Below are 14,240 nucleotides of genomic sequence, written 5' to 3'. Positions count from 1 at the left end.
TCCCAGTGAGAATTGTAGTGATCTGAGGTGGGTCGTGGGCTCCTCTCCAGAAAATGGCTTGGGATAATAAAATATTCCATGTGAACAACAAGTATTGAACTGCTGAAGGAAATTTCAGATAGATCTGGGACAGCCTTCTTGTCTAATCGCACCATGATAATGCCTGCCAATTGGTATTTTCATAAAGGTTCTTTAACTTACTGCAAGTCATTGATAAGGCGCTGGGAGACGTCCCGGGCATTTGTCTGGACAGACATCCAAATACTCAAATGGGTTTATGCCCTGGAGCCTTATTAATTAGACACAATTAACTGCAACAAATTATGCAAACTTTACATGAACACAGATAGGAATCTGGCCAATGTGGTGGGTGTTATTTGATAAAAAGAGCTTCCTGCACCTGATGTGATCTTTTCCATGGAAGGCAGTCAGAGACGAAATGTCCCAAATATCACCTGGTGGTTTCAAATGCTTTCTCCCCAAAATTATTCAAAGGAATTTTTTTTGCCAAATTACACAGCACAACAACCCTCCTCTTTCTAAACCCAGTCACCACTACCGCTCGGTGAGAGCCGAAAACTAAGCTCTGCTTTCTTTTCTTTTGACCAGGCAAGGAACGAATCAGGATCAATGCTCCTTTTCTAATAGACTGTAAGACAGACCTGGGCAAAGTGTGGCCCAAGGGCCACATACGGCCCCGTGAGCCATTCCTGTCTGGCCCGGGGACAGTTTTGAACATCAAAACCATTTATAGCTTTTTGTCTAAAGTTGATCAGTTGCATATTTTTAACATAACCTCTTTAGTATTTGTGAAGATTAACAAGTTTAAAATAAAAACAATAATAACAACACTGTTTCATTTTAATTTTAAGAAAAGTTGGTTCAATAATACTGCCAGGTTGCTCTTTATCACCTGTAATCAAAATGAAAGGAATTCTTTTAATAGAATTTAATGTTGTAGGGGGAAAAAATTCTGCCTGGAAGTGAGGGAGGCTTGCCAGTCCAAAAAGTAGCTGCTACTCCATTCTCTGGATCTTTTTGTGTCTTCCCTCTGTTTTGGGAGACCATGTCTACCCGTCTCAGACCTAGAAATGGCTCCAATCCAGTGCCCACAAAACGGTAATCAACAGGTTAATTTTGCCCCCCACCGAACTCTTGCAACCAGTTCAGAGAGATCTTACGTATGTCCTGTAACCACAACACCTGTTCATTCTGCACCCAAACATCTCCCTTAGAACACAAGAGCATAAGGTGGCTGTTGCATTTATGTCCCGACTTGTGAATTTTCCAAAGGGTGGCCGGAATGCAAGACTAGACAGGTTTTTTTTTCATACGATCCCCTATGGCTTTCCTTAGTGGCTTCCATCATGGATGAGAGATCTTGTGGTTGAAGAACATACATAACAGATGTCTGTGGGATTAACTTGTCGATTTTTGTTTTGTGGACACTGGACTGGATTTGTTTCTAGGAACAGGACACGTTAGAATCCCAAAATTAGAGGGATGAGAAAGAAAAAGATCCAAAGAATATAGCAGCAGCCAGCTTTGGGACTGTCAAGTTTTCCCCATTTTCAGACAGATGGGCAAAAAACAGCTGTGGTGGACTACCACAGACTCAAACTACCAAGGGTTTTCTAATACTCTCAGGTACTTGTTTGAGTGTCATACCTATGGCCTTGCTTGCTCTCTTGTTCAATAGTTCATTTTGGTAATTGTGATACCACTCCTTAAATATCTCATATACAGTGGTGCCCCGCATAGGGAGCACCCTGTTTAAAGATGAATCCGCATAGCGATGCGGATTTTGTGATCGCAAAAGCGATTGCATTGCGATGTTCTAAATTGGCGAAAACTGCATTGCTATGTTTAAAAAACAGCTGATCAGCAGTTCCAAAATGGCTGCCGGGTAAACAAAATGGCCACCGCACGCGTTTTCGCGCGGTTTCCTTGCTTACTGGGTGGTGAAAATGGCGGCCAGATGGAGGATTTCCTCATAGCGGTGAGTTTTTCCTCTATAGGAACGGATTAAACATGTTTTAATGTGTTCCTATGGGGCTTTTTGCCCCGCATAGCAACGAATCCGGTTAGCGACTTTTTTTTTAACGGATTAACATCGCTATGTGGGGCACCAGTGTACTTGAAAACCCTTTTAGGGTTGCTGTAACTTACACAAACTTTGTTCTCCTGTAAATAGGCTCAAGATTATTCACAATCATCCACTCAGGATCCCTATTTGCATAATCCAGGCTGATAATCTGTAGAGGCCTCATTCCAGTCTGAACATTTATTTCAGTTCCAAGGCAACTTTCATACAGTAATGAAGTTAGAATCAAGTTAAAACCATCCCAGTAAAATTAAAAAAAATCCAAGATTAAAACAATCAAACCATCACAGAACAGAAGGAAGGAAGTTGCACAAATCATGTCTTCTTTCTGTAAAGGCGTTCCCACCCTCAAAAGCTCATTCACAGCATCATGTTTGTTAATCAACCACTTACTGCTATAAAATGCCATTAGGAATGTGAGTTTTGTGGCGCCGTTGGAGAAAGCGAATTCAATAGAGTTGAGGGGATTATGCCCTTTGAAGCCACTATAAAGTTTCTTTCTGTGGTACATTCATAGGTTCACAACAGCTTCATTCAACACCAGAGCTCTCCCTGTATTATGACCCTCCGTATGTTTTCTTCCCTGACTGGACATATGGATGGAGTTTAATAAGTTCATTTCCTGCATGTTTCAAAGTTTCCCCTCTCTGTGCATAGGTTGATGTTTGATGTACTGAGCATTACAACAGAAGCTTTCTCCACATTCTTTGCATGGATAGGGATTTTCCCCAGAGTCAACTATTTGTGCTCTACAAGATCTTTACTTCAACAGAGGTTTTTCCCATATTAATAACATTTATCTGATTTCTCCCCACCATGAATTTTTCGATGCCATGTAAGGGCTGAACTAGTTGTGAAGCTTCTCCCACATTCTTCACAACGATAGGGCTTCTCGCTTGACTGTGAGTGTTTATGTTTCTGGAAATGTATGAGCTGCCTAAAGCTTTTCCCACATTCTTTGCATGTATAGGGTTTTTCTCCTGTATGAATTCGCTGGTGTACTTGAAGATCACTGCTCCGGTAGAAACATTTCCCACATTCTTTACAAGAATATGGTTTCTCCCCTGAATGCCGGTGCTGATGGACTTTAAAAGCTGAGAGATGACTGAAACATTTCCCACATTCTTTACACTCATAGGGTTTCTCTCCTGAATGAATTCGTTGATGTACTTGAAGATGTGAACTGCGTGTGAAGGCCTGTCCACATTCAGGACATTTGTATGCTTTCTCTCCTGTGTGTATTCTTTGATGTCTTTCAAGTTCTGAACTTCTCTTGAAGCTCATGCCACACTCAATGCACTTACAAGCTTTCCCTTGAGAATGCATTGGTTGAGATGCTTTAAAGTCAGAACTAAAGCATTTGTGTTTCTCCCCTGTGTGAAATCTTGTCTCTTCTGGGCTCCATCTGAAACTTTCTCCATACGCCAAACAGTGACACAGATTTATCTCGGCGTGACATGTTGGACATTTCACTGGACCTTTCCTCAGAGGGATGTTTTGTTGATACTCTGAGCTTTGAAGAGCACTGATGCTCCAGTTTGTTGTTTTTCCCATTTCATCTTCAGAGGCAACGGCACTCAGATATCTGTGAGATATGTCTCTCCTCTGGTCTTCCCGATTCTGCCACAGTGATTCATTTCCATCCCAACAGTTCTCATTTTCATCCTCCCCTCTTTCTGGCAATGACCCCTGGAGTCTTACTTCCTTCTCTTTTCCCTCATCTGCTCAAAGGAGAGAATTAATAGTGAATTGAGGATCTAGTGGGTTTAAAGGGGAAATGGTGCCAGAGAAGAACGTTTATTGCATTCATCAACCTGCTTTGTAATCAGGAAATCTTTCTCATATTCCTCTCCTAAAATTTGTTGTTGTTGTTGTTTAGACGTTAAGTCATGTCTGACTCTTTGTGACCCGATGGACCAGAGAAAGCCAGGCCCTCCCGTCTTCCACTGCCTCCCAGAGTTTGGTCCGGGAGGCCAATTTTTAGGTTTAGCTAAAGAAACATCAGGACCAATGGCTAAGAAGTGAGTGTTAATACCCTGAAAGATAGGAACAAAATTCAAAAAGATCTTGATAAGCTCAAGCATTGGGCTGAAAACAACAGAATGAACTTTCACAGGGATAAGGGCAAAGTTCTCCACCTAGGGTAAAGAAATCCCGCAAATGAACAGTTACAAAATGGGGAATACTTGGCTCAGTAATATTATGAGTGAAAAGGGTTTTTGAATTGTTGTAGATCATACGCTGAATAAGAGGGATGCCAAGAAGCTGGAGCCAGTTGAGAAGAGAGCAACAAGGGTGATCAGGGGACTGGAAACCAAGCCCTTGGTGAATATGAACCAAGAGCGCGAGCTGGCTGCATAAAAAGGCAAACGCTCTTTTATCCTGCAAGTATAGTCTCCAAATCCCATGACGTACTAGTTCTCCTCTATTCAGCACTGGTTAGGCCTCATCTTGAGTTCCGGCTCCAGTTTCTGGACACTGAACTTTAAGAGGGATGCCAACAAACTAAAGCCAGTTGGGAAGAGAGCAACAAGTGTGATCAGGGGATATATACCTTGTAAATCCTCAAGGGCCTCTAAAAGGAGAATAAAAGCTTCATCTGCATCATCCTCTTTTTGGCTGGCTCCTGTTTGTAGCTGCTTCTATTTATCCTTAAGAGAAGCCTCTCCTTCCATGGGTGTTGATCAAAGGTCGACCTTCATCTGTCACCTTTAACAACAGAGCAGAAGCTTTTTAGAGTAACAGCCGGAACACCAGCCCTAACTTCATTTATAAGTTCATTTGCTTTCGAAGGGAGAATCTAATTCAGCTCTTTATAGAAGCCATAATGCTATCACCTTACCCCATTAAGAGAAAATAATGATGTGGCATTTGGATTTCCTGCACTCCAACTCCCAAATTTATCCCAGAATTCCTCTTCTGGAGGAACTTTGGTAGTCCCAATCTACAATTTCAGACACCTTGTATTTTCCCTCAAGGCCTAGTCTTCAGAGGCTGCACGAAAGGTCTCAAGTTCCTGCTCCCCCAAATCCCAAGGCACTGTAGTTTTTGGAAGGCACTGTCTATATAGAACTGAAAGAGCTGTAAGATTACACCCAGGAGGCATTGCAACAGGAAATGAATGATGTAAGAAGCCCTGCTAGAAATGAAGAAAACACCTGAAGTCTGAAGGTGTGTGTCTCTGAAACAGAAATCTCAGATTGAGGAATTTTGGGGACTGGCATCCAAAAATATCCAAAGGAGATATCCCTAGAAGAGATCCCTCTCTCTAGCCCCACGACAAGGATGTGGTGCATAGAGACCGTCTCCCTCTGGCAATATTGGCCCATTGCAGAGTTATCTCCTCTCAGAAGCCCCATATTTTCTCTCTCAGAAGCCCCTTATTTTCCTGTCACTTACCAAGGTGACGCCCAACTGCCCAGGAAAGTTCACAATCCAGCTAGAGAGAAGCAGAAAATATGGAGGAAAGGAATCAACAGAGGACTCACCCAGTAGGAGAATTTCTAGCAGCAAGAAACAGAGCAAAAGCCAGCACCCATATCTGGCTAAGGTGGTGATGGTGGTCTGGAAGTCTGTGTTTCCTTCGGCTGGTGACTCATTACTAATTGTAACTCTTCTCTTTTTGCTTTTATCATGCCCACATTCCCGCCTTGAAATTGAACCACCTGCCAAGAATTACCCTAAGATTTCAAGGAAGTCTGGAGTTTGTAGTTCAGAGCAAAAGAGAAATTCAGGTATAAAGAAAATCTTTTTTTCTGAGGGAAAAAAGCATTTGAGAAGGGTTTTTTTAATTGATATCTTCATTTTCATATTTTTATCACTAACCTTCCTGGTTTTATTCATTCACTTTCTGAGCTTCCACGTGTTGTCCATGTCTGAGGGGATTTCGAAAATTAAAGAGCACAAATGCAAGCAATGGCTTAAATCTTTTGGCTTAGTGTAGTAAATTGTGCTAGAGTAGGCCCATTGAATCAGTAAGGTTTTGGTGAGTTAACTGTATAAGTTCCATTGATTCGAGTAGTCCTACTCGAGTACTCTAGTTGCTACTTCCTTTGCTAAAACCAGTAGCAACTCAAATAGATCCATCTGAATCCATTGGCCCTACAGAGGAGTTGACTCTCCCGATCCCCACTTGCTTCAACAAACCACAATCGTGCAACATAGGGTGTTAAGCAACAGGATTTCAGCCATCCACTGGAAATTGCGATTGATGTTTCAGTTCTGGTCACAGTCTGTTTCCCAAGGTAAGTAGGCGAATACCATCCGGCATGCTATCCCTTGCCCCAGAGAAGGTTCTCAGCATGTTCTGGGCTCAGTATGTTTAGCTCACTCCAGGATGTGTTGTTCTCGTAGTAGTTGTAGTTACTGTTATCTCCTTCACCCTCATGGCAACATGTTGAATTAGAGACCTTTAAAAAGTCTTCTAATCAATGGTGCTGCTGAGCACTGCAAAAGCAAGACAGGGGGTTCCTTTATGGGCTCCATCCCTCTCTCACTTGGTCTTCCTCTTTTCCACTCAGCCTCGTCTCCTCTTTGAAGGGGTCCAGTTAATACAGTACATATAAAATATATCTTAGCCTAACCGTAGCCATTTCGCTTTCTGTAACTTGCTTTGCTAGATGAATGTTTTGCGTAGGCAGGCAAGAATGAACAAGGGAGGCGGAGGGGGTGACTGTCAGAGTTTCTTCCAATTTACAGTTAAGGTCTTTCTAAATGAGAAGTCTGTCCTTGGGAAGGAGAGTATCAAAGGTTGAGAACCAGTGGACTAGACCAGTGGTTCTTAACCTTTGTTACTCAGGTGTTTTTGAACTGCAACTCCCAGAAACCCCAGCCAGCAGAGCTGATGGTGAAGGCTTCTGGGAGTTGCAGTCCAAAAACATCTGAGTAACAAAGGTTAAGAACCAGTGGACTAGACTGTGATAATTACTGAAGTGCTTAGTCAAAGGCCAGTCATGCAACTAGGCATGTGACTCGCACTTCATTTATTGTGAAATGTGGCTGTCAATACTTCTAATTTGTGTTTTATGGCGGGAGGGGGGGGAGAAAAGGAAAGTATAGTACGTTTTAAAACTACGGTTTAATATTGCTACCGTGAGTCATTTCATAATATTTCCAAGTGTACCGGAAACCGCTGACCAGCTGATCAAGGTTACAAACTGGTTGTGTAAACTTTTTTGAAGGTTTGCATTTCATTGTGTTGCACCTCCATCTACTGGCATTGATGTGAATTGCTAGAAAGCAGCTCCTATACCAATCTGCTAAATCCAGGTGTCGGCCGTTACTAACCCTTCGCTGCCCAGTGGAATAAGAAAGGTTTGTTTGGGTTACGATAATAAGGCACAGAGTGTAAATATGGGGCATAAATCACACACATCTTCAAAGAAGAAGCAAGAGTGTGAGACACGGATTGAAAAAGGTGTCAGGTGAACTTCCTTAAAGCAGTAGAAAAGATAACAAGACGGCACCAGAAAATCAGCAATTGACTTGAGTTAGACATTGGAAAGGCTTAATTGGGTGTCGATATTTTGTACTGATTTTGTGTGTCTTTAACAACATGCTTTAGGGTCTCAGGAATAGTTTTCATTTTATGCATATTCTTGTGAGAATTTTCATATTTCTGCATGCATCAGCAAGAAAACCTTTACAGCTTTTAAAACTTGTAATATTTTGGCTTTTCAGTATGGCGTAAATGTAGATGATTGTGTGGGCTAAGATCCTACTGGGAGTTTACACTGCCACTATGCAAGCAGCATAATTTGAGAAGGCAAATAATCTGCCTTTAGGTTCAGAAGCAACAGGAATGAATGAATAAAGACAGGAAGGATACCAATAACAACATGGAAGTGAATACTCCGAAACACCTCTCCACTCTTTTCCTAGACAACAGATTCTCTCTCCTCCTCTCCTTCTGAACTACAAATCCCAGAACCCCTTGCCATTCCTAAGGGAAAATTTTCGGGAGCTGGTACAATTTTGAGGCGGCAATGCAAAGCTGGATGTGACAGAAGAAGCAGAAAGAACTAGCAACTTCATGGAATAATTGCCAAATTTGAGTGCTTCTTTCTGTGGAGGCCACCTGGGTGAGTAAGAGGAAAAATATGGAGTTTGCAACAGAGAACATGGCTTAGCAATGAGAAAAGATAGTGTAATACAGAAATAGTATCTCTCTAACCAATTGCATACTTATTGTTTTAACTTAATATTGTCTTCTAATGATGTAAGCTGCCTCTTTATACTCATTGTTCTTATCTTATATATTGTCTTTTAATGATGTAAACCACCTTGGGTCCTTTAAAAGGAGAAAGGCAGGGTAAAAATTAGATAGATAGATAGATAGATAGAAAGAAAGAAAGAAAGAAAGAAAGAAAGAAAGAAAGAAAGAAAGAAAATTTAAAAGTATTTTCCCCATCACCAGGACTGGCCACTAGGGAGAGCAAGAGACCATGCTATGTATTCTAACAAGAATACATAGCATGGTCTCTGGCTCCTTCAGTGGCCAGTTCTAGTAAATAATGAAAATACATATTTCTAGTTGTTTTTCTTTTAATATTCTCAGATTGCAGGTAAGTGAAACAGTGGATACCTATCTTGTGGATACAGGGGTCCAACTGTAGTTCAATTATGAAGCACAGAATTAGTACCAAACCAGGAGCAGGTAATTATCTTCTAGGATCTGTCCTTTTGTGTTTCTTGGAAAACCAGCGCCCCAAATTCTTAATAATAATAATAATAATAATAATAATAATAATAATAATAATAATAATAATAATAATAATAATAATAATAATAATAATAATAATAATAATAATAATAATAATAATAATAATTAGTGTTAGTTAGTGTTAGTGTTAGTTAGTGTTGTTCTTCTTCTTCTTCTATTATTATTATTATTATTATTATTATTATTATTATTATTATTATTATTATTATTATTATTATTATTATTATTATTATTATTAAAGTTCCCCAGGCAAAATGTGAGGCTTTCAGACACCTGTAGTTCCCTTGCTTGTCCTCTGAGGCGGCATTGGAGGTCTTCATTTCCTGCCGCAATACCTCCTGGTTTATTGTAGTTTCACAGCTCTTTCAGTTCTATAGAGAGATCCTCCCAAAGAAATAGAACACCCAGGAATGGTTGCACCCTCAGAAGACTAGACCGTGCCTCAGAAAGCATCTGGGTTAGGTTGTCCTTTCCAAGACGAGAGGATGGCTTCATCAAGTTTACCTGAGGTACATTCATGGTTCCTGCTCTGCTGTTACAGGTGCTAAACAGGGGGGCAAGCTCTCAGCCAAATCCATGGAAGGCTGGACTCCTCTGGAAGGTGAACCGAAGCAGCTACAGACGGCTGCAGGAGGACAGAGAGGAACCTCCTTCACTCCCTTCAGGTGTGTCAGAGGCTTCTTTGTATCTTCCAGGTACAGATTTATTTTTTTACAGAAAGACGGGGACTCAGAAGGATATGGGCTGCAAGCCAATACACTGCAAAGCAAAACAGCTAAAATGTTTTTGTCTACAGTGGGGCCTTGCTTAACGATTGCCTTGCTTAACGAGGAAATCGCTTGATGATTAGGTTTTTGCAATCGCAAAAGCGATTGCAAAACGATGGTTTAATGGGAAAAATCCACTTCAAAATGATCGGTTCCCTGCCTCAGGAACCGATTTTAGCATTACGACGATCTAAAAACACCTGATAGTCAGGTTTCAAAATGGTCACCAGGTGTACAAAATGGCTCCCCACTGTTTTTAGGAGCCATTTTTCGCTGTGCAGGCACCCAAAAATGGCCGTCCCTATGGAGGATCTTCGCTGGACGGTGAGTTTTCAGCCCATTGGAAAGCACTGAACAGTTTTCAATGCATTTCAATGAGCTTTTTTATTTCACTTTATGATGTTTTCGCTCTACAGTGATTTCGCTGGAACGAATTAACATCATCAAGTGAGGCACCACTGTGTTTGCATTTATGTAGATCTGGAGATAGTAGGCACTCTAAAGATGGCGAGTAGAATATTTATTTATTTATTACTTATTTGTATAAGAACCTAAGAAGAGCCCTGCTGGATCAGGCAATGGGCACCTTTGAAGTTTGAACATACTCTACTCTGTACAATATAAGGAAATACTCTAATCAAGTCACTTGCCTTTTTTTACATAACCCAGCACATTTAACACAACCAGGCGTCACATCTGTCTTTGAAAAATTAGGTGGGACAATGAAAGCCCACAGCCTTTGACTTACTCAGTGGCATGATTGAAGACTTCATCACATTTCAGATCATTAATTCATTTTCATAACCAATAGAATCTGAGGCTCATATTTTATGTTTTTCTTCCATTTTTCTGTCCCTTTCTCTTCCTCTTCCATATGTCACATCAAGCAGAAAGTGGGGGGGGATGGGGAAAAAATTCTCTGAAGACAGCGAATACAGACCGGCTTCCCTCGGAAACAACTGTGTTGGCTGATCCTTCCATCGCAAAAAGGACCAGCTTAAAGAAATTCAGATGTATGAATGCCACTGAGCTGAAGAAAAAGACAAAAATCAAGTCCATAAAAAAAGTTCAAACTTTAATGCTGACAATGAAGCAATCCAAATGGTTAAAGAATTCTGAACTTCGGTAGAGAATACCATATTATTTGACAGTAATATCATTTGGGCAATTCCTCATAGAATTGGTCAATTTCAGCCTCTTCAGCATCAGTGGTTGGTGCATAAACTTGGATTACTATGATGTTGAAAGGTCTGCCTTGGATTCGCATTGAAATCATTCTATCATTTTTGAGACTGCATCCCAGTACAGCTTTTCCTATTCTTTTGTTGACTATGAGGGCTACTCCATTTCTTCTACGGGATTCTTGCCCACAATAGTAGACATGATAATCATCTGAGTTGAATTCACCCATTCCTGTCCATTTTAGTTCACTGACACCCAGGATGTCAATGTTTATCGTTGCCATCTCCTGTTTGACCACATCCAGCTTCCCAAGGTTCATAGATCTTACAGTCCAGCTTCCTGTGCAGTATTTTTCTTTGCAGCACCAGACTTTCCTTTCACTTCCAGGTGCGTCTGCAGTTGAGCCTCCTTTCGGCTTTGGCCCAACCACTTCATTAGTACTTGTAGTCCTCCGCTCTTCCTCAAAAGCATGTTGGACACCTTCCGACCTGGGGGGGCTCATCTTCCAGCGTCATATCTTTTAGCCTTTTGTTTCTGTCCGTGGGGTTTTCTTGGGAAAGATACTGGAGAGGCTTACCAGTTCCTGCTCCAGGTGGATTGCGTTTAGTCAGAACTTTCCAGTATAATCAGTCCATCTTGGTTGTCCCTGAACAGCATAGCCCATAGCTTCTCTAAATTATTCAAGCCCCTTCGCCACAACAAGGCAGCAATTCGTGAAGGGGGTATTTTTATTACCTGTGCATAGAGGTATGTTTATAATGGCTATCCTGCGTGCATCTTTTGAGGTAACCAGACATCACTTGTCAGCCACTAGACTCCTTGTTCTTTTAGTTCCATCTAAAAAATTTAGGACTTTGACAAGAGAAATGTTTCCTGGATATGAAGCAGGTTGAAACTCAGGTCAATAATGAACACCATGTACAATCTTCTTAAGCATAATTTTTTCCCATTATACCGCTGAATCCTCAACTCATTTTAAATTCTCTTCTTCCAGCAGATGAAACACAGGAGAAGGAAGGAAGACTCTATGGGACCTCGCCAGGTAGAGAGGAGGAAAAAGAGAATGGTTGTCATGGAGATGAATCACAGAAACAGGAGGGAAACGAGGCAGACCACAGGGGAGACATATCTCACCAACATCCATGGGACCTTGTGAATGAAGAAGAAATGACAAACAGACCCCTCGGTGTTCTTCAAAGATCAGAGTTTAAGCAAAAGAGCCCTCTGAGGAAAAGACCTGTGAAATGTCTAAATTGCCACACGGAAGACAAAATGTGTTAGTGCTTGCAGCATAGAAAGAATTCCAGAAGGAGTCCAGAAGAAACAAGATTTCACACAGAGGAGAATTCTGACAAATGCTTAAGTTCTCAAAAATACTTAAATGTTGGTTCTGACCTTGAAGTACCTCAACCACTGCACTCTGAAGAGAAACCCTCTCAATGCATTAAAGGTGGCATGAGCTTCAGTGGAAGTTCAGGACTAAAGACACATCAAAGAATACACACGGGAGAGAAACCCCATAAATGTTCTCATTGTGGACAGGGCTTCAGCCGGAAAGCACACCTTAAAGATCATCTGAAAATTCATACAGGAGAGAAACCCTTTCAATGCAAAGAATGCGGGAGAAAATTCACCCAGCGCTCAAACCTGGTAACACATCAACGTCTTCATTCAGGAGAAAAACCCTATACATGCAAAGACTGTGGAAAACAATACAGTGATGCCAGTAATTTTAAAGGACATCTGCAGACTCATTCAGAGGAGAAACCTTATCAGTGCAAAGAATGTGGGAAAAAGTTTGGGCAAGAAAGAAACCTTATAAGACATCAGCGAATTCACTCAGGAGAAAAACCTTATGCGTGCAAAGACTGTGGCAAACGTTTCAGTGATCCCAGTAATTTTAAAGCACATCAGAAAACTCATTCAGGGGAGAAACCCCATGAATGCAAAGAATGTGGGGAAAAGTTCAGAAAGAAAGGAAACCTAACAGAGCATCAGCAAATTCACTCAAGAGAAAAATGTTTTACATGCAAAGACTGTGGGAAACGGTTCCAGTATCTCGCTGATTTTACCGTACATCAACTTTCACATTCAGAGGGGAAGCCCTACAAATGTGATGAATGTGGAGAGGGGTTCAGGAAGCTTTCACACCTTAAAATACATCAGCAATTTCATGCAGGAGAAAAAAAATATCTGTGTGAAGAATGTGGGAAACAGTTCTACTGCCTTGCAGACCTGACAGTTCATCAACAAATTCACTCAGGGGAAAAACCGTAAGCAGACGAAGAATGTGAAAAAATTTTAAGTGATCCATTGGGTTTTTTTTTTTAATCACATCAGGACTTTCATTCCGAGGAGAAGCCCTTAACACTGTGAAATATGTGAGGGGAAAAATGCAAAGCTAAGTTTATGCTTCACAGAAAATCAAAACATACCCACTGGGGAGAAACCTTTTAAATGTATAGAATGTGGGGAAAAGCTTCCACCAGAGTTCAGGTCTTAAACAACATTAAAAAATTCACTGAGGGGAGGATGTGGAGAAGGCTTCGGTTGTAGAGTGCAGTGCATCAAACACCAACAGATTCAGAAAGAGGAGAACCTTTGAAAATTGCACATGGGGGGCCCTCTGCACCAAACCAGACCTGAAACCGCATCAGAATCTCTGTGTGGGGAAGAGGACATGATTGTTGAGGTTTGAGGGAGAGTTTGGATGATGAATTAAGGCTTTGTCAACCTGTGAATGCGTAGAGGAAAGAAACCGTATGGTGGCTTTGAATGTGAGGATCCCCTCAGCTTCACAGAAAAACACATTTTCCCTTCTGTTTTACAACAATAAGTAGATGGCTAACAGGGCTGTTTCTCTGAAAGAACTTCTGAGCGACAGAAGATGCTTAGAGCAGCAGGATCTGTTACGTGGAACTCCTCGCCTCGTGTTCTCTCATTCTTTGACTGTTTTAACTGTATGTTTTACTGCGATGGTTTTAATAGGATTCTACATCCATCATTTTATGACAATTGTCTTGAAACTGAAATAAATGCTCAGACTGCAATGAGATGCCTTTGAATCAACAGTCTGGTTTATGCAAACAGGGATCCTGGCTGGGCCAGTGTGGAAAATACAGATCCGACCTGAGGAAGTGATGGTAACAAAATGTGTGTGTGTGTTCTGTGCTGTCAGGTAAAGGTAAAGGTTCCCCTTGACATTTTAATCTGTCGTGTTCGACTCTAGGGGGCGGTGCTCATCCCCACCTCCAAGCTGTAGAGCCAGCGTTCATCCGAAGACAGTTTCCGTGGTCACGTGGCCAGCACGGCTATACACGGAACGCTGTTTACCTTCCCACCGAGGTGGTCCCTATTTATCTACTCGCATTTACATGCTTTCGAATGCTAGGTTGGCGAGGAGCTGGGACAAAGCGACGGGAGCTCACTCCGCCACGTGGATTCGATCTTACGACTGATGGTCTTC

At 41.5% G+C, this 14,240-nt stretch overlaps 2 protein-coding genes across 7 annotated transcripts; one reads left to right on the top strand and one right to left on the bottom strand.

The window, feature by feature from the left end:
• Positions 1 to 2,269: 2,269 nt before the first annotated feature.
• LOC110091343 (uncharacterized) lies at positions 2,270 to 4,808 on the bottom strand. The gene is made up of 2 exons (XM_072988079.2): positions 4,659 to 4,808; positions 2,270 to 3,825 (listed from the first exon to the last, which is right to left on the bottom strand). Exon 2 carries the CDS (start codon positions 3,656 to 3,658, stop codon positions 2,891 to 2,893), a length of 768 nt encoding a protein of 255 aa, XP_072844180.2. The 5' UTR covers positions 3,659 to 3,825; positions 4,659 to 4,808; the 3' UTR covers positions 2,270 to 2,890.
• A 1,484-nt stretch (positions 4,809 to 6,292) lies between these two features.
• Positions 6,293 to 13,822, top strand: LOC144587393 (uncharacterized). 6 transcript variants are annotated; one of them, XM_078387959.1, is made up of 4 exons: positions 6,293 to 6,348; positions 7,985 to 8,184; positions 9,367 to 9,490; positions 11,772 to 13,822. In XM_078387959.1, the coding sequence occupies exon 4, from the start codon at positions 12,230 to 12,232 to the stop codon at positions 13,049 to 13,051; it is 822 nt and encodes a 273-aa protein (XP_078244085.1). In that variant the 5' UTR covers positions 6,293 to 6,348; positions 7,985 to 8,184; positions 9,367 to 9,490; positions 11,772 to 12,229; the 3' UTR covers positions 13,052 to 13,822. The 6 variants fall into 6 exon arrangements, with proteins under 6 accessions (XP_078244085.1, XP_078244083.1, XP_078244081.1 ...); XM_078387957.1 differs by lacking the exon at positions 6,293 to 6,348 and adding an exon at positions 7,266 to 7,417; XM_078387955.1 differs by lacking the exon at positions 6,293 to 6,348 and adding an exon at positions 7,428 to 7,527.
• Positions 13,823 to 14,240: the final 418 nt, after the last annotated feature.

This window comes from Pogona vitticeps, chromosome 2, assembly GCF_051106095.1.
Source record: "Pogona vitticeps strain Pit_001003342236 chromosome 2, PviZW2.1, whole genome shotgun sequence".
Taxonomy (NCBI): domain Eukaryota; kingdom Metazoa; phylum Chordata; class Lepidosauria; order Squamata; family Agamidae; genus Pogona; species Pogona vitticeps.
Note: the sequence above shows the minus strand (reverse complement) of the source record. Positions and strands in the feature narration are given on the sequence as shown.